The 20305-nt window shown below is 52.2% G+C and overlaps 1 protein-coding gene across 1 annotated transcript; it reads left to right on the top strand.

Annotated features, from left to right (window-relative positions):
• Positions 1-677: 677 nt before the first annotated feature.
• Positions 678-19248, top strand: RAB4B (RAB4B, member RAS oncogene family). The gene is given in 9 exon segments (XM_033224945.1): positions 678-842; positions 2458-2469; positions 2472-2537; positions 2822-2936; positions 5790-5852; positions 5932-6086; positions 9352-9447; positions 9536-9666; positions 18871-19248. Coding segments are annotated over 8 exon segments (639 nt in total). The 5' UTR covers positions 678-826; the 3' UTR covers positions 9652-9666; positions 18871-19248.
• Positions 19249-20305: the final 1057 nt, after the last annotated feature.

Genomic DNA, 20305 nt, shown 5'->3' with positions numbered 1-20305 from the left:
ATACAAATAAAATGTTTCTCTGGGTTCCTGAATCTAACCAATTAACCCGCTGCATATGGTAACGTCAGTGGTTGCTAGGCAGTGTTTCACTGATGAAAGCCCTGTGCGGTAGGAGGGCTCCTAAGCTTAGGTTTCGGACACAAGCAAAGGAAAACCTAAGCAGCCCAACTAGGGGGTTGTGTCCTCTCTAGACCAGTGGGAGGGAGCCAAGCGGACTACGCGGAGGATATAAATCGCAGAGCAAAGGTTTTCTTGGAAGATTATCTGCAAAGGGAGGCGGGAAGTAACCTACGCCTATCTTCCGAGTTTTCCTCCTTTTTGCCATTGAGACCAGTAATCGCTCCCGCCAGCTCAAGATCAGCTCCTCTTCCAGTCTCTTTCTGTCAATCCTGCCCGTGCCCCCTTCTTTGCATTCGTATCCCCTCCCCCAAGTCCGCTCCAAACCAATCCGGAGACTCGACTCTGCCCCCGGACTCCAGACTAAATCCGTTCCTCGGCTCGGCAAAGCAGCTCTGCACGTCCCTTCCCACTTGCTCGGCCAATCGCTGGCCTCGGCCCCACCCCTTTGGGCTTCTCACGCCACCAATCCGCGCCTTTTGTCCCGCCCCCTGCCCGCGAGTCCGCCAATCCCGCCCTTCGGAAAGCGTGGTCTGGTATCCAGCTGCTGGAGCGGGTCGCGCTGGAGGGGGGCGGAGGCGGAAGTGGCGGTGCCGGGCCCGGGGAGTAGGAAGAAGCCGGGGCTGTAGCCGGAGTGGAGCGGCTGCCAGCCGAGGAGCAGGCGCGGCCGCGGCGCCATATTGCGGCCCTCAGCGGCCGCGACCGAGTCATGGCCGAGACCTACGGTGAGGGTGGTGGGCCGAAGCCGGGGTCCTGGGTCTGGGCCCAGGGAGGATGCGGCCTGTGGGAATGGGCGGGGCTTTGCAGATCAGGGGGCGGGGCCTGGTGTTATGGAGGCAGGGCCTCAGTGGATGCTGGGAGGGGTTTAGTGGGTCTGAGGCTGAGCTTAATCGATTTAGGTGGAGCCTGAGGGTCTGGTGCGTGGGTTAAATAGATCTGGGGCGGGATTTGAGGGAGCTGGTCCTTAGGGGTTCAGGGAGGCCCTGAGGGAAGAGGTGGGCCTTAATAGATCTGGGCGGAGCCTGAGTGAAGGGGCGGGGCTGACTGCGTTAATGGCAGGAGTCGGGCTTATGGGCTAGAGGGAATACTGGATGGAAGCTCGGAATCCTGGGGCTGATCTGGCTGGAGAGAGCTCTGGAATGGGTTTGGGTATGGGCTGTCCTTGAGTTAGGGGCAGGACTTAGTGGCAAAGGGTGGGGCTTATGCATGAGAATGGAGCCAGGGTCTGGGCAGAGGGAGGGAAGGAGAGGTCGGGAGGTGGAAAATCAGTAGGGATGCACCACAGGAGGTGGTGATTGGAGGCGGAGGAAGCGCAGGTTTAGGAGTCAGAGGGAGCCGCATTCGTTCAACAAATACAGAAGAGAAGAGTGCAAAGACCCTGAGGTGAGAACCAGCTTGTCGTTTTCAGGGAATAGACTGAAGGTCAGGAGCTATAGTGGAGTGAATGAGTCAGAGGGTGGTAGGAGGTGAAGAGGAACAAGGGCTAGATGGTAGTCCTTGTTTAAATAGCTATCAAGAGACTTTAGCGATGAAATAGCTAAGATCTGGGACTGGAGCCCTTGGCGTAGGTTTGAATCTCACTTCTGCCTAGCTCTGTCACTTGGGGCAAGTCAGTTAACCTCTCTGGTCTGTTTCCTCATCTGGAAAATGGGAATAATTTTTAGGCTGCCTCCCTCATAGAGTTTTTCTGAGGATGATGTGAGCTGTTGATGTGAGTAAAGACCTTTAGAGCTGTTCTTGGCCCACGACAACACACAATTGACCTATGTAACAAACCTGCACATGTGGGCTGGGCACGGTGGCTCATGCCTGTAATCCCAGCACTTTGGGAGGCCAAGCCCGGCGGATCACTGAGGTCGGGAGTTTGAGATCAGCCTGACCAACATTGAGAAACCCCGTCTCTACTAACAATACAAAATTAGCTGAACATGGTGGCGCGTGCCTGTAGTCCCAGCTGCTCGGGAGGCTGAGGCAGGAGAATTGCTTGAACCTGGGAGGTGGAAGTTGTGGTGAGCCAAGATCGCGCCATTGCACCCCAGCCTGGGCTAAAAAGAGTGAAACTCTGTCTCGAAAAAACAAAAACAAGGACAAAAAAAACCTGCACATGTATCCCCTGAACCTAAAATAAAAGTTGAAAAAAATATATAGAATGTACCTGGCACATGGCAAGTACTACATAAGAGTTATCTGTTATTGTTACCTATTGGTTTGTTTCTGCCTATGTCTGTTTCTTTCCCTCTAACTGTGATGGTTAGAGAGACAGATTGGATTGGAATCCATCTTTTTCCCTGTATCTTTCTCTCCCTGTGGGTATCCCTGATTTTGGCTCCATCTGGTCAGACTTCCTCTTCAAATCCTGGTGATTGGCAGTGCAGGAACTGGCAAATCATGTCTCCTTCATCAGTTCATTGAGAATAAGTGTGAGTTTCCTGCAGTGGTCCTGGGAACCCTGAGCTGTGGTTATGGGCATGGTGTGGGCTGGTGGGCAGCTGGTGGGGAGGGCAGGGCTGGCCATAGGTACGAGTCCAGTCCTGTCTTTTTGGTCCTTGCTTTGTCATATGTCCTTTACTAGGTTCTCCTTGACCTCAGTCACTCCAGCAATGAGAATGGGTTTGTAGAGACTGAGAAGGCCTTGGAGGATGGGGGATCCTCTGAGCTGCCTCCTCTCTCCCTGCACTGCCCCTTCTGTTCCTCCCACTCCCAGTCAAACAGGACTCCAACCACACGATCGGCGTGGAGTTTGGATCCCGGGTGGTCAACGTGGGTGGGAAGACTGTGAAGCTACAGATTTGGGACACGGCTGGCCAGGAGCGGTTTCGGTAGGTGGGCTGGGCTCCCAAGGGTGATGAGGAGAGAGAGAGAGAGAAGGAAAGAGAGAGAGAGACGTGTGTGTAGAGTCACTTGGAGACACTGAGAGGGGAGACACCATAGTTAACAGGTATATATATCCAAGGAGAGAGGGAGTACTGGAGAGAAAGAGATGGCGGAAGAAAAAGAGGTAGGGGCCAGGTGCAGTGGCTCATGCCAGTAATCCCCGTGCTTTGGGAGGCCAGGGTGGGAAGATTGCCTGAGCCCAGGAGTTCGAGACCAGCCTGGGCAACATAGCGAGACCCCATCTCAAAGAAAGAAAAAGAGAGAGAGAAAAGTAGCTTGGGGAGGGGGTGAGGGATAGAGACTGAGAGACACTGAAACAGAAAGAGAAGGGGAAACTTGAGAGACACACACCCAGAAAGGAAAAGAGCAAGAGAGACAGAGACTAAGAGAGTTGAAGAGAATGATAAGAGAGGTAAGGAGGCCTGGCACAGTGGCTCACACCTATAATCCCAGCACTTTGGGAGGCCGAGACGGGCGGATCACGAGGTCAGGAGATCGAGACCAGCCTGCCACCATGGTGAAACCCTGTCTCTACTAAAAATACAAAAAAATTTAGCTAGGCTGTCCTGGTGGATGCCAGTTACTCGGGAGGCTGAGGCAGGACAATTGCTTGAACCTGGGAGGCACAGGTTGCAGTGAGTCAAGATCGCACCAGTTCTCCCCAGCTGGCATGACAGAGCGAGACTGTGTCTCAAAAATAAATAAATAAATAAATAAAGGAGGTGAGGAGACACAGAGAAACAGAGGTCAGAGGCAGAGAGGGAGACAGGGCAAGTCGGACAGGTGTAGCTGGACATTGAATGAATGAATGCATAGATTTATGGAAAGGCAAGGGTGAGCATGAGAGCCACAGAGATGGAACAGAAAGAGACAGCAAGAAATAGGGAACTGAAGGCACACAGGTCAAGGCAGGAGAACCACTTGAGTCCAGGAGTTTGAGACCAGGCTGGGCAACATTGTGAAATCCCATCTTTCCAAAAGAGAAATGGAGAAATGGACGTGTTGTGGGAGAGGAAGAGGGAAATGCGAAATGCATAGGGCTCAACACGTGGTAGGTCTTTAGGAGATGACTGCAGAAAAGTTGATTGACACCTAGAAACCTTAGGCGAGTCTGAGAAACAGACAGAGAGCAGGGAGAGAAATAGAGGGAATTCAGTCCATGGAAAAGTGTGATCTATAGCAGCACTTAGTAGCTGGTGAGTTAATACTTGTGTATGGATTCACTGCGGGAGGTGCACAGAGCCCAGAGGCAGAGAGAGGGGCTGAAGGATAGACAGGTGTGTGGCATGGGCTAGGTTTACGGTGAGTGTTTAGTAAATGCTTGTGGAATGATTGCATGAGTTCCAGAAGGACCCAGACTGGTGAGACTGAGAATGCAGAGTTGGCTACACTGGGAAGGAGCCTCCACCTGACACAGCAGGACAATGATAAGCAGATGTTGCACAGTGCTTGGGCAGGGCCAGGCAAAGGGGAGATTTGCTCAGAAAATGTTGAATGAACGAATGCACAAATGCATGGGAAGGCAAAAGTAAGCATGAGAGAGCCTGAGAGATGAAACAAACAAACAAAAAAGACAGGGAGAAATAGGAAATTAAATAGGGCCAGCCACGGTGGCTCACACCTATAATCCCTGCACTTTGGGAGGCCTAGGCGGGTGGATCACTTGAGGTCAGGAGTTCAATACCACACTGGCCAGCATGGCGAAACCCCATCTCTACTAAAAATACAAAAATTACCTGGAGGTGGCAGTGCATGCCTGTAATCCCAGCTACTTGGGAGGCTGAGGCAGGAGAATCACTTGCATCCGGGGGGCAGAGGTTGCAGTGAGCCGGGATCACGCCATTGCACTTCAGCCTGGGTGAAAGAGCAGAACTCCATCTCAATCAATCAATCAATCAATAAAAGACACGTAGGGCTGGGCACAGTGGCTCACGCCTGTAGTCCCAGCACTTTGGGAGGCCGAGGTGGGCGGATGACTTGAAGAGTTTGAGATCAGACTGGCCAACATGGCAAAACCCCATCTCTACGAAAAATACAAAAATTAGCCGATGTGGTGGCATGCATCCGTAATCCTGGCTACTCAAGAGGCTGAGGTGGGAGAATCACCTGGACCCAGGAAGTGGCGGTTGCAGTGGTTGCAGTGAGCCGAGATCATGGTTCACTGCAGCCTGGGAGACAGAGTGAGACTCTTACTAAAAAAAAAAAAAAAAAAAAAAAAAAGACACATAGGTTAAGGCAGGAGAATCACTTGAGCCCAGGAGTTGGAGACCAGCCTGGGCAACCTAGCAAAGCCCTATCTTTACAAAAAAATATTAAGAAATTAGCCAGGTGTGGTGGTGCACACGTGTAGTCCCAGGTACTCCAGAGGCTGAGGTGGGAGGATCCCTCCCCTGGGAGACTGAGTCCAGGAATTCGAGGATGCAGTGAGCCAAGATCGTGCCACTGCACTCCAACCTGGGCTACACAGCAAGACCATCAAAAAAATAAAAAAAAGACTCACATGTAAGAGACACAGAGAGAAAAAGAGACCAATGGAAAGACAGGGACACAGGGAGAGACAAAGACAGGGAGACTTACAGACAGAGGCAGCTGGCCAGCTAACTGAGAGAGGCAAAGAGAGGGACTGCAAGGATGCAAGAACAGAGAGGAATTGCATGGCGACCCGACCAAGGCCAGGTTTTGGGGGATGGGCCAGCAGTGAAGGGGGGCCTCCGAACCACCAGTCTCTCTCTGCAGAGGGGGGCATTCTCAGGGCAGATCCCAGCCTTGGGGGTGACTGGGTCCCCCTGGCCCCACAGGTCGGTGACGCGGAGTTATTACCGAGGGGCGGCTGGAGCCCTGCTGGTGTACGACATCACCAGGTGGGTGCCTGGGGTGGGTGGGGCAGGGCATGGGGGGCTCCTCTCTGCACTGCCTCCCTCCCCTCTCCCTTCTCCACAGCCGGGAGACGTACAACTCACTGGCTGCCTGGCTGACAGATGCCCGCACCCTGGCCAGCCCCAACATCGTGGTCATCCTGTGTGGCAACAAGAAGGACCTGGACCCTGAGCGGGAGGTCACTTTCCTGGAGGCCTCCCGCTTTGCCCAGGAGAATGGTGAGGGCTGTGTCGTGGACCAGGTGGTGGTGGGGGTGGACAGTCCACAGGGACCATGGGTTTACTGGCTCTGAGTGGCTGTGCCCGGCAGGGGCACGTGGAGGTTCAGAGGTCTGGGTTCAAAATTGAGTGTTGGCTGGATGTGGTGGCTCACACCTGTAATCCCAGCAGTTTGGGAGGCCAAAGTGGGAGGATTGCTTGAGCCCAGGAGTTTGAGACCAGCCTGGACAACATAGTGAGATCCTATCTCTACAAAAAATTTTAAAAATTAGGTGGGTGTGGTGGCTTATACCTGTAGTCCCAGCTATAGTGGAGGCTGAGGCAGGAGGATCACCTGAGCCTGAGAGTTTTTAAGACTTCAGTGAACCGTGATCACGACATTGTACTCTAGGAGACAGAGCAAGACCCTGTCTCCAAAAAAAAAAAAACAAAAAACAAACAAACAAAAAGCCTAAGTGTTGCCACCAGTGAGCTGTGTGATTACAGTGGTTCTGTTTCCTCATCTGGAAAGTGGGATCACAGTGTTTCTGCCTCACAGTGTGTTGTGATGATTAAGGGAGATTGTCTGTGGAAAGTCCTCAGCACCTGCCACAGAGCGGGTGCTAGATTAATGTTGGCTGCTAAGGTTTCGCCTACCGTGGGGAGGCAGCACAGGGTATTGGTTTAATTAATTATTTTATTATATTTTATTTTATCTATTTTTCCTCCTACCGCACCTTCCTGGGTATTGGTTTAATGTAGAGATTGCAGCCCCCGATGGCCCTAGGTGAAAGGCAGTTTTTTTTGTTTTTTTGTTTTTTTTTTGAGACAGAGTCTCGCTCTGTCACCCAGGCTGGAGTGCAGTGGCTGGATCTCGGCTCACTGCAAGCTCCGCCTCCCAGGTTTACGCCATTCTCCTGCCTCAGCCTCCAGAGTAGCTGGGACTACAGGCGCCCGCCACCTCGCCCGGCTAGTTTTTTTTTTTTTTTTTGTATTTTTAGTAGAGACGGGGTTTCACTGTATTAGCCAGGATGGTCTCGATCTCCTGACCTCATGATCCGCCCGTCTCGGCCTCCCAAAGTGCTGGGATTACAGGCTTGAGCCACCGTGCCCAGCCTGAAAGGCAGTTTTTTTTTTTTGAGACAGTGTCTTGCTCTGTCACCCAGGCTGGAGTACAGTGGCACAATCTCGGCTCACTGCAACTTTTGCCTCCTGGGTTAAAGTGATTCTTCTGCCTCAGCCTCCCGAGTAGCTGGGACTACAGGCACACGCCACCACACATTTTTGTATTTTTAGTAGAGACGGGGTTTCACTATACTGGCCAGGCTGATCTTGAACTCCTGACCTTGTGATCCGCCCGCCTCAGCCTCTCAAAGTGCTGGGATTACAGGTGGGAGCCACCACACCCGGCAAAAGGCACATTTTTGAATATAGGAGATGGGATGGGGTAGATCCTAGAGTAACAGGCACTAGTGTTAAGAGGAGTGCAGCATACTGACAACCCACACCAAAAGGCTTGCAAGGGCCAACCACAATGGCTCACACCTGTAATCCCAGCATTTTGGGAGGCCAAGGTAGGAGGATCACTTGAGGTCAGGAGTTTGAGACCAGCCTGTGTAACAGAGGGAGACCCCACCTCTACAAAAAAAGAAAAAAAAAATAGCTGGGTGTGGTGGCATATGCCTGTGGTCCAGGCTACTCAGGAGGTTGAGGCAGGAGGATCACTTGAGCCCAGAAGTTCGAGGCTGCAGTAATCTATGATCGCACCACTGCACTCCAGCCTAGGGGACAGAGAGATACTTTGTCTCAAAGAAAAAAAACAAAGAAAAATCGTTTGCAAGTATAAACTCATTTGAAAACTTTGTGTTGGCCAAACCACCCACATCTGGTGGCTTGAGATCTGCTTATGTTCCCCTGGTTTGCAACCTCCAGGTTTTTTTTTATTTTTTTTGAGACGGAGTCTCGCTCTGTCGCCCAGGCTGGAGTGCAGTGGCGCGATCTCGGCTCACTGCAAGCTCCGCCTCCCGGGTTCACACCATTCTCCTGCCTCAGCCTCCCGAGTAGCTGGGACTACAGGCGCCCGCCACCTCGCCCGGCTAGGTTTTTGTATTCTTTTGAGTAGAGACAGGGTTTCACCGTGTTAGCCAGGATGGTCTCGATCTCCTGACCTCATGATCCGCCCGTCTCGGCCTCCCAAAGTGCTGGGATTACAGGCTTGAGCCACCGCGCCTGGCCTTGCAACCTCCAGGTTTTAAAGGAGGTTTAGCCATCAGAGAGGTGTGGGTGCAAATCCAGCTCTGATTTTCTGACTGTGGGACCTTGTCACGAGGCTGATGGGTAGACTCTGGTTGGCCTGTGCCTGTCCTAGATGGTGCTAGGGACACAGTGTTGGAGACAGCCCTAGGCTCAACCTGCATGGAGCTCACAGTTCAGTGGGTGGGGGTGGAAGGACAGGCCCACTTGCCAGACAGTAACAGCCCAGAAAGGTCAGGGCTTGATGGCGAAGCACCAGGAGAGACGGGTGAGAGCCAGCAGGGGAGAGCCCCAGAGGGGTCAGGGCCAGGACTAGGGGAGCAGGCAGAGGGATTGGGGTGGGATGGAGAACACAGGCAGAGGGGTCAGGGCTGGGATAGGGCAGGCACAGGTACAGGGGTCAGGTGGGATGAGGGGGCACAGGGAGAGGAGTTACATGGAATGGGGAGCATGAGCAGAGGGTTGGGGTGGGATGGGGAGCCCAGGTAGAGGGGTCAAGGCCAGGTTTGGGGGGCACAGGCAGAGTGGTTGCATGGGATGGGGGAGCATGGGCAGAGGGGTCAGGGGTGGAATGGGGCAGGCCCAGGCAGAAGGGTCAGGGGTAGAATGGGGCAGGCCCGGGCAGAGGGGTCAGGGGTGGAATGGGGCAGGCCCAGGCAGAAGGGTCTGGGGGATACAATGGGGACCCAGGCAGAGGGTTGGGCCAGGATGAGGAGGCACAAGCAGAGGGGTCAGGGCCAGGATAGGGGGCCACAAGAAGCTGTGGGAGCCCTAAGTAGGCACCTAACACAGCCTAGGAAGTCAGGGAGGACTTCCTGGAGGAGGAGCTGTGTGAGCTGAGCTCTGAAGGAAGAGCTGGGTGGGCATATGGGGAAGCGGATATCAGTGGCAAGGAAATGGCATGCGCAGAGGCCTGAGGTGAGGGTAAGCGGAGATGGAACATTGGAGGAACAGGATGAGAGTCAGCAGGTGAGAGCTTAGTGGCGGGTGGGGACTGACTGGGGCCCTGACCTCAGCGTGTGTGTCCCTGCAGAGCTGATGTTTCTGGAGACCAGCGCTCTCACAGGTGAGAATGTGGAAGAGGCGTTCCTCAAGTGTGCCCGCACCATCCTCAACAAGATTGACTCAGGTGAGGCCCCTACCGGCTCGAGTGGGAGCAGAGGGCAGGCCTGGGGGTCTCCAGGCAACCAGTGCTGACTTCTCCCCTTCCCCGACAGGTGAGCTAGACCCCGAGAGGATGGGATCCGGCATTCAGTACGGGGATGCGTCCCTCCGCCAGCTTCGGCAGCCTCGGAGTGCCCAGGCCGTGGCCCCTCAGCCGTGTGGCTGCTGAGCCTTGTGGAGCCAGGTGGGACACTGGGGGCTCAGAGAGGCAGGGTGGTCTCTTGGGAATGGGGGAGGTGGTGTAGAGATAGACACTGAACATGTCATGGCAAGAGAAACAGAGAGAGAGAGAAAGATGCAAAAACACATAAGCTAAAGGAGGCATCTGGCTGGGCGCAGTGGCCTGTAATCTCAGCACTTTGGGAGGTCCAGGTGGGCGGAGGCAGTTCATTGGGTGGGGGTGGAGGGACAGACCCACTTCCAGACAGTGACAGCTCAGAAAGGTCAGGGCCAGGCTGGGCACAGTGGCTCACACCTGTAATCCCTGTACTCTGGAAGGCTGAGGTGGGCGGATCACCTGAGGTCAGGAGTTCGAGACCAGTCTGGCCAACGTGGTGAAACCCCCCCCTCTACTAAAAATACAAAAATTAGCCAGGTGTGGTGGCAGGCGCCTGTAATCCCAGCTACTTGGGAAGTTGAGGCAGGAGAATAGCTTGAACCCAGGAGGTGGAGGTTGCAGTGAGCTGAGGTCATGCCATTGCACTCTAGCCTGGGTGAGAAGAGCGAGACTTCATCTCAAAAAAAAAAAAAAAAAAAGGTCAGGACCAGATGGGGAAGCATTGGGAGACTGGGGGAGATGGGTCAGAGCCAGCAGGGGAGAGGCCCAGGGGTGTCAAGGCCAGGGTCGGGGTACAGGCAGAGGGATCAGGGGTGGGATAGGGCAGGCAAAGGGGTCAGGGTGGGATGAGGGGACACAGGCAGAGGGGTTGCATGTGATGCGGGGGGGATACATAAGGTCAGGTGTTCGAGACCAGCCTGGCCAACATGGTGAAACCCCTTCTCTAGTAAAAATACAAAAATTAGCCAGGCATGGTGGTACATGCCTATATTCTCAGCTACTTGGGAGGCTGAGGCAGGAGAATCACTTGAACCTGGGAGGTGGAGGTTGCAGTGAGCCAAGATTTAGCCACTGCATTCCAGGCTGGGCGACAGAGCAAGACTCTGTCTCAAAAAAAAAAAAAAAAAAAGACATCTTCCGGGCCACAGGGAATCCACCTGTCCCCTGCAGCTCCAGGCCAGCTTCCTGCCCTAGACCTTGACCCTTCCATTCATAGTTCTCCAACGATTTATTGAGCGCCTGCTGTGTGCCAGGCCCTGCTCAAGGCACTGGGGCTATGGCTGGGAGTAAAACAGACTCCCATCCTCATGGTGCTGACATTCTCTTTGGAGGAGACAGGTGATAAACGAGATGTAAGTCGGCTGGGTGCAGTGGCTCACACCTGTAATCCCACCACTTTGGCAGGGTGAGATGGGAAGATCACTTTGAGACCAGGCTGGGCAACAAAGCAACTTTATCTCCACAAAAAGTTTTTTAAAATTAGTCAGGCGTGGTAGTGTGCACCTGGAGTCCCAGCTGCTCAGGAGGCTGAGGTGGGAGGATGACTTGAGCCCAGGAGTTCGAGGCCGCAGTGAGCTGTGACCACGCACAACAGCACTCCAGCCTGGGTGACAGAACGAGACTGTCTCAAAAAAAAAAAAAAGAAAAGAAAATAAATACATAAGTAAAGTATGTAGTAGTGAGGAAGGTAAGAACTATGGAGAAAAATAAAACAAGCACAAATGGGTGGATAGGGTGGAGGAGTGTACTTTTTTTTTTCTTTGAGACGGGGTATTGCTCTGTCACCCAGGATGGAGTGCTGTGGCATGATCTCGGCTCCCTGTAACCTCCACTTCTGGGGTTCAAGTGATTCTCCCGCCTCAGCCTCATGAGTAGCTGAGTTACTGGTGACTACCACCACGCCCAGCTAATTTTTTGTATTTTTAGTAGAGACGGGGTTTCACCATGTTGGCCAGGCTGGTCTCAAACTCCTGACCTCAAGTGATCCACCCATCCTCAGCCTACTAAAATGTTGGGATTACAGGCGTGAGTCACTGCGCCTGGCCAAGAGTGTACTTTTTTTTTTCTTTTGAGATGGAGTTTCACTTTTGTTGCCCAGGCTGGAGTGCAATGGCTCAATCTTGGCTCACCACAACTTCTGCCTCCCGGGTTCAAGCAATTCTCCTGCCTCAGTCTCCTGAGTAGCTGGGATTACAGGCATGTGCCACCACGCCTGGCTAATTTTGTATTTTTAGTAGAGACGGGGTTTCTCCATGTTGGTCAGGCTGGTCTGGAACTCCTGACCTCAGGTGATCTGCCCGCCTTGGCCTTCCAAAGTCCTGGGATTACAGGTGTGAGGCACTGTACCCGTCCTTTTCTTTTCTTTTTTTTTTTTTTGAGACAGAGTCTCGCTCTGTCGCCCAGGCTGGAGTGCAGTGGCCAGATCTCAGCTCACTGCAAGCTCTGCCTCCCAAGTTTACGCCATTCTCCTGTCTCAGCCTCCTGAGTAGCTGGGACTACAGGTGCCCGTCACCACGCCCAGCTAATTTTTTGTATTTTTAGTAGAGACGGGGTTTCACCATGTTAGCCAGGATGGTCTGGATCTCCTGACCTCGTGATCCGCCTGCCTTGGCCTCCCAAAGTGCTGGGATTACAGGCTTGAGCCACCGCGCCCAGCCCCTTTTTTTCTTTTCTTTTCTTTTTTTTTTGAGATGGAGTCTCGCTCTGTCACCATACTGGAGTGCAGTGGCATGATCTTGGCTCACTGCAACCTCTGCCTCCTGGGTTCAAGCGATTCTCCTGCCTCAGCCTCCCGAGTAGGTAGGACTACAGGTGTGTGCCACCACACCCGGCTAATTTTTGTATTTTTAGTAGAGACGGTTTCACCATGATGGCCAGGTTGGTCTCGATCTCTTGACCTCGTGATCTGCCCACCTCAACCTCCCAAAGTGCTGGGATTACAGGTGTCAGCCACCACACCTAGCCTAGAGTGTACTTTTAAACAAGATGATGGAAGCCTCACTGAGAAGATGACATTTGAGTAAAGGAGGGGAGATAGGGAGACCTGTGGGGATCTGGGGCAAGAGCGTTGGCCGAGAGCACAGCAAGTGCAACGCTGCTAGTGAGGTGCATGCCTGGCGTGGGTGAGGGTAACCAAAGCAACCAGTGTGGGCATCATGGAGGACCTGTGTGTGTTTTGCAGGTACAGCATGAGATGGGGTCAGGGGTTGGAGGAAGCAGATCAGTTAGGGCCTGTAGGCCCTGGGGAAGCCTCTGGCTTATACTCTGTGTGGGAGCCACAGGAAGCTTCTGAACAGAGGAGGGATAGGATCCGATTCAGGGGTTCATAGAGTTCCTCTGCCTGCATAAAGAGAAGAGGCTGTGAGGGGCAGAGGGGGTCACCAGGACACCAGAGAGGAAGCTGCTGCAAAGTCCAAGGGAGAAATGGTGGAGGACAGGACGAGGGGGCGGGCAGAGGAATGGCTGAGAAGGGAATAGGGTCCATGTCCTCCCTAGACTCTTTGTCTTCCAGTTTTGGCCAATCTTTTTTTTTTTTTCTTCGGTCCTGTCTTTTTTATTATTATTTTTTTGAGACAGAGTCTCGCTTTGTTACCCAGGCTGGAGTGCAGTGGCGTGATCTTGGCTCACTGCAAGCTCCGCCTCCCGGGTTCACGCCATTCTCCTGCCTCAGCCTCCCGAGTAGCTGGGACTACAGGCGCCTGCCACCATGCCCGGCTAGTTTTTTGTATTTTTTTTAGTAAAGACGGGGTTTCACCGTGTTAGCCGGGTTGGTCTCGATCTCCTGACCTCGTGATCCGCCTGCCTCGGGTTCCTAAAGTGTTGGGATTACAGGCGTGAGCCATTTTTTGGTTTTGTTTTGTTTTGTTTTAGAGAGAATCTCACTGTCACCCAGACTGTAGCGCAGTGGCACCATCTTGGCTCACTGTGACCTCCACCTCCTGGGTTCAAGTGAATCTCCTGCCTCAGCCTCCCAAGTAGCTGGGATTACAGGCGTGTACCACCATGGCCAGCTAATTTTTTGTGTTTTGTTTTGTTTTTTGAGACGGAGTCTCACTCTGTTACCCAGGCTGGAGTGCAGTGGCACGGTCTCGGCTCATTGCAACCTCCGCCTCCTGGGTTCAAGCGAGTCTTCTGCCTCAGCCTGCCGAGTAGCTGGGACTACAGGCACGTGCCATCATGTCTGGCTAATTTTTTGTATTTTTAGTAGAGACGGGGTTTCACCATGTTAGCCAGGATGGTCTCGATCTCCTGACCTCATGATCTACCCGCCTTGGCCTCCCAAAGTGCTGGGATTACAGGTGTGAGCCACTGCACCTGGTCAATTTTTGTATTTTTTTTTTTTTTTTTTTTTGAGACGGAGTCTAGCTCTGTCGCCCAGGCTGGAGTGCAGTGGCCGGATCTCAGCTCACTGCAAGCTCCGCCTCCCGGGTTTACGCCATTCTCTTGCCTCAGCCTCCCGAGTAACTGGGACTACAGGCGCCCGCCACCTCGCCCGGCTAGGTTTTTGTATTTTCTTTTTTAGTAGAGACGGGGTTTCACCGTGTTAGCCAGGATGGTCTCGATCTGCTGACCTCGTGATCCGCCCGTGTCGGCCTCCCAAAGTGCTGGGATTACAGGCTTGAGCCACTGCGCCCGGCAATTTTTGTATTTTTAATACAGATGGGTTTTGCCATGTTCGTGAGGCTGGTGTCAAACTCCTGACCTCAGGTGATTCACCCGCCTTGGCCTCCCAAAGTGCTGGAATTACAGGCCTGAGCCACTGCGCCCGGCCAATCCTGTCTCCTTTTGATGCGGCCACTGGGTCTTTCTAACACACACATCTGCTCCTCTCACTCCCTTGTTCAAAACCATCCATGCCTCTCAGGGTCCCAGGACACAGCTGAACTCTTCAGCCTGGTGTTTGACCCTCTGCAGGGACTGGCCCCTGCCAGCCCAGCCTCTCCGGCCTCACCCACTTGTCCGTCTCCCTACCTCTCAGGCCACTCCAGCCACACTGAAGTTCTTCCCATTCCTCTGGGCCCTTGCTCATGCTGGGCCTCTGCCTGCAACACCATTCCTACCCTATTTTCCCTGGCAACCTCCTTCCCTCCTCCAGGAAGCACTACTTGTTCCTCCATGCTTGGTCCAAACTTTTTTTATTTTTTTTTTGAGCTAGAGTCTCACTCTGTCACCCAGGCTGGAGTGCAGTGGCATGATCTCAGCTCACCGCAACCTCCACTCCTGGGTTCAAGCAATTCTGGTGCCTCAGCCTCCTGAGTAGCTGGGACTATTGGCACCGGCCACCAACGCCTGCTGATTTTTTGTATTTTTAGTAGAGACAGGGTTTCACCATGTTGGCCAGCTGCTCACAAACTCCTGGCCCCAAGTGATCCACCCACCTCAGCATCCAAAGTGCTGGGATTATAGGTGTGAGCCACTGCACCCGGACGCAAACTTCTGAACAGGCTTTCAAAACCCTGCAGGATTTGGTCCCATCCCCCCCTCTCTTGGGGATGTGTATGTCTTGCCAGTTCTCCCTTCTATACTTCATGCTCAATCCCCTCCCAGCCCTTGGCAGCTCCAGGGTGGGACAGGTGGGGAACAGGTGGTTAGACCTTGGATCTACTTGGAAGGCAGAGCTAACATGATTTCCTCATGGAATGGATGTGTAATCTGAAAGAGAGAGAGGAATCAAGGATGATGTCTTCAGAAAGTGCTCTCTTGTCCTTCCAGGACTTTGCACCTGCTGTGCCTGAGCAAGAAGTTTGCTTATCTGTAAAATGAGGCTGATAATAGCACCTGCTTCTCTAGGTGTTGAGAAGAAATAAGTTAATTTACGAAAGTGCTCAGAATGGCGCCTTATGGTCAAGACTTGATCGATGAGGGCTGTTTTTAAAGTTTTCTTCTTATCCATCTTTGGGCTGAGCTCAAAGGAATGGGTGTGTCCTCTTCACCTCAGGGCGTAGCAGAGACTCTGTCCTAGAGTTTGTCCTCAGCAGGTCAAATGTAACAAGGCAAGGCTTTTTCACACTTTGTTGACTGCAATCTGCAGGAAGAAATATATTTTATGTGTTGATCTAGGACTGACTGTAGAAGATCCCACCCACATATAAAACTCAAACACATTTTCCTACCACCAGTATTCTTTCATTTTTTGGCACTGAAGCGAAAGTCACATAACATACATTTACGTGACTTTCCAGAGTGTACAATTCAATGGCATTTAGTACATTCACAGGGTTGTGCAATCACCACCTCTGTGTTGTTCCAGAATGTTTTCTTTTCTTTCTTTTTTTTTTTTTTTTTGAGACACAGTCTTGCTCTGTTACCCAGGATAGAGTGCAGTAGAGCGATCTTGGCTCACTGCAACCTCCGCCTCCCGGGTTCAAGCGATTCTCCTGCCTCAGCCTCTGGAGTAGCTATAATTACAGGCATGCACCACCACACCCACCTAATTTTTGTATTTTTAGTAGAGTCGGGGTTTGACCATGTTAGCCAGGCTGGCTCGAACTCCTGACCTCAGGTGATCCACCCACCTCGGCTTCCCAAAGTGCTGGGATTACAGGCCTTAGCCACCGCGCCCGGCCTCAGGACGTTTTCATTACCCTAAAAGGAAACCCCATACTTATTAAGCAGTCACTCTCCATTCCCCCAGCCCCTGGCAACTACCAATTTGTTTTCTGTCTCTGTTGGCCAATATAATATTTTTTTGCTTTACCTTTTTTTTGAGAAGGTTCTCACTTTGTCACCCAGGCTGGAGTGCCATGGCACCATCTCAGCTCACTGCAGCCTTGACCTCCTGGGCTCAAGTCATCTTCCCATCTCAGCCTCCCAAGTAACTGGGACTACTGGTGTGCACCACCACACCCGGCTAATTTTTGTATTTTTATTTTTTGAAGAGATGGGGTTTCACTATGTTGCTCAGGCTGGTCTCGAACTCCTGAGCTCAAGCGATTCACCCACCTCAGCATTCCTGTAAGTGCTGGAATTACAGGTGGGAGCCACCATGCCTGGCCTCTTTTCCTTTTTTCTTTTCTTTCTTTTTTTTTTTTTGAGATATGTTCTCACTATGTTAGCCAGGTTGGTCTTAAACTCCTGGCCTTGCCGGGTGTGGTTGCTCACGCCTGTAATCCCAGCACTTCGGGAGACTGAGGCGGGCAGATCACAAGGTCAGGAGTTCGAGACCAGGGTGACCAACATGGTAAAACCCCATCTCTACTAAAAATACAAAAATTAGTTGGGCGTGGTGGCATGCGCCTATAATCCCAGCTACTCAGGGCTGAGGCAGAGGAATCGTTTGATCCCTGGAAACGGAGGTTGTAGTGAGCCGAGATCGTGCCACTTTACTCCAGCATGGGTGACAGAGCGAGACTCCGTCTCAAAAAAAAAAAAGAAACCCCCAAACCAAACCAAAAAAACCTCCTGGCCTCAGGCAATCCTCTACCTTAGCCTCCCAAAGTGCTAGGATTACAGACATAAGCCACCGAGCCCAGCCAACCAATGTAATATATCTTTTAAAATTATTATTATTTTTTGAGATGGAGTTTTGCTCATGTTGCCCACGCTGGAGTGCAATGGTGTGATCTCGGCTCACTGAAACCTCTGCCTCCCGAGTTCAAGTGATTTTCCTGCCTCAGCCTCCCTAGCAGCTGGGATTACAGGTGTCCACTACCATGCCCAGCTAATTTCTTTGTATTTTTATTAGAGACAGGGTTTCAACATGTTGTCCAGGCTGGTCTCAAACTCCTGACCTCAGGTGATGCACCTGCATTTAAAAAAAAATTTTTTTTTTTAAATAATGTTTTAATTTTGTAGAGACAGTGTCTGTGTTGCCTAGGCTGGTCTCGAACTCCTGGGCCTAAGTGATCCTCTCCTGCCTTTACCTCCCAAAGTGCTAGGATTATAGGTGTGAACCACTGCACACGCCCAACCAATAGAATATTCGTATTATATATGATGCACTCTGATACTTGCTGTTCTATGCTATTCTATTTGATTTTAAAAATTGGTCAAGGCCCACCAAACTGATTTCCCCACCAAGGTAGTGACACACATTAGAATTACCTGGAGAACTTTAAAATATACTCATGCCCAGACCTCACCCGAGAGATTCTGAAGTGGTTTCAGGACTTTTTTCTTTTGCTTAATTAAAACATAAATAGAGATGGGGTCTCACTATGTTGCCCAGGCTGGTCTCAAACTCCTGGCCTCAAGCGATTCTCCTGCCGTGGCCTCCCAAAGTGCTGGGATTAAAGGCATGAGCCAGCCAGTTTCAGCATTTCTGGAAGCTCCCAGTTAATGCTATATACAACCAAAGTGAGAAACACTAACCTAACGTCTCCCCAGTTTGGGGAACACTGAAATGAGACAGAGCCAGGGTGATCTAGGAACATAGAGGGACACAGAAAGATACAAAGGCAGGTTCATTTTATTTATTTATTTATTTAATTTTTTTTGGAGATAGAGTCTCCCTCTGTCACCCAGGCTGGAGTGCAGTGGTGTGATCTTGGCTCACTGCAACCTCCGCCTCCTGGGTTCAAGTGATTCTCCTGCCTCAGCCTGCCAAGCAGCTGGGACTCCAGGCGCCTGCCACCATGCCCGGTTAATTTTTGTATTTTTAGTAGAGACGGGGGTTTCACCATTGGCCATGCTGGTCTTGAACTCCTGACCTTGTGGTCTGCCCGTCTCGGCCTCCCAAAGTGCTGGGATTACAGGTGTGAGCCACCGCGCCCGGCCTATTTATTTTTTTGAGACAGTCTCACTCTGTTGCCTAGGCTGGAGTGCAGTGGCACAATCTTGGCTCACTGCAACCTCCACCTCTCAGGCTCAAGCCATCTTCCCACCTCAGCCCCCCAGGTAGCTGGGACTACTGGTGCATGCCACTACGCCTGGCTAATGTTTATATTTTTTTGTAGAGATGGGGTTTCATGGTGTTGCCTAGGCTGGTCTTAAACTTTTGGGCTCAAGCAATCCTCCCGCCTTGGCTTCCCACAGTGCTGGGATTACAGGCGTGAGCCACTGCGTCCAGCCAGATTCATGATATTTAGATGCTGAAATGTGGCTTTACAGACTTAGACAGAAAGAGAGAGAAAAAAAAAAAGAACAACAACAACAAAAACAGACTTAGACAGCTTTCTGAGGCAAACAAACAGGGAGATGCAGGTACCCTCAGCGCAAGCCCCAAATTACCTGCAGGGGAGAGACGGAAAATCAGACAATGTAGAAACTGGGAGAAGAAAGGTATGGACAGACCGATGCAGATAGGAGGGCAGGGAAATACCTGGAAATGAGATAGAGACCAGCTGGACAGACCCCAGGGACCCTGCAGGTCACCACACCCTTCTCTTTCAGCTCACCTGTTCTTCAGGACCAGCCCTGCCCTTCCGGCTGGGGCCCAGGCCCAGGCTCCGAGAGGCCGTGTCCCAACCTGCCCTGGCCCCGGAGAAGCTGCGCCGCCACCTGTCCCCCTTCCTTGGTGGGGCCTGGCTTTGGGGCAAGACTGAGCCACGGGGGAAGGGGGATCCCGTACCTGCTGCTGCTTCCTCTGTCTTGGCTAACCTCTGTCCCCCTGAACCCCTAACCATACCCCAAGAGCTCCCAAAGCCTGAGACCAGGGTCATTTGTCCCTACCTCCCCGCCTGGCCCTGCTGTTGCTAGTACCTGTTATTTATTACCTGGAGGCCTGTCCAGCGCCCACCCTACCCCCATAAAGCATTGTTTACACCTGTGTCTTGGCCTCCATTATTCTGAGATGGCAGGGAGATGGAAGAGGGCCCTGATGGAAGAATCAAATGTCATGGTGTTTGGGGGCCTTGTTTCTGTTTTTCGTTTGTTTGTTTTGAGATGGGAGTTTCCTTCTTGTTGCCCAGGTTGGAGTGCAATGGCACGATCTTGGCTCACCACAACCTCCACCTCCCGGGTTTAAGAGATTCTCCTGCCTCAGCCTCCCGAGTAGCTGGGATTACAGGCATGCGCCACCATGCTCAGCTAATGTTGTATTTTTAGTAGAGATGGGGTTTCTCCATGTTGGTCAGGCTGGTCTCGAACTCCCGACCTCAGGTGGTCCGCCCGCCTCGGCCTCCCAAAGTGCTGGGATTACAGGTGTGAGCCACCGGCATGGCCTTGGGGGCCTTGTTTCCTGATTGGACATGGTGTGGGGTATACCAAGCATGATGACTCAGGTGCCTGTTGTGGAGGGAGGGAATTTGGTACTGTGTGGACGGTTTGTGACAATCTGTGTTTTAAGCTCAAGTGTGTAAACATGCTGATGTCCCTGTGTTTGTGACACGTGTACATGTTTCCAGTACCTGCGTATGGGATGATGTCTATAGGAATGTGTGCTGGTTGTGTGTGACGCTGATAGCTGTAACTGCTCTGTGGCCTTGGTGATTGTATTGGTGAGGCTGGTATTGTTTGGGACATCAAGGCCAAGGGATGGGAATTTGGACCTATAGGTGGGCCTCGGGTCTGTGCATGTCTGATGCCTGAGAATCAGAGGCGGTGACTCACTACTGCTTGTGTGCCTGTGCATGTGTGCCCCTGAGGTCTGTGTGTGTTTTGGTGTGAATTTGGCTCCTTTTAAACACGCATGTGTGGCCAGGTGTGGTGGCTCATGCCTGTAATCCCAGCACTTTGGGAGGCCAAGGCAGATGGATCACTTGAGCCCAGGAGTTGGAGACTAGCCTGGGCAACACAGAGAGACCCTATCTACAAAAATAAAAAACAGAAAAAGTTAGCCAGGTGTCATGGTACACACCTGACGTCCCAGCTACACCGGAAGCTGAGT

Source organism: Trachypithecus francoisi, unplaced genomic scaffold (genome assembly GCF_009764315.1).
Source record: "Trachypithecus francoisi isolate TF-2019V2 unplaced genomic scaffold, Tfra_2.0 Lachesis_group12, whole genome shotgun sequence".
NCBI lineage: Eukaryota > Metazoa > Chordata > Mammalia > Primates > Cercopithecidae > Trachypithecus > Trachypithecus francoisi.
Note: the sequence above shows the minus strand (reverse complement) of the source record. Positions and strands in the feature narration are given on the sequence as shown.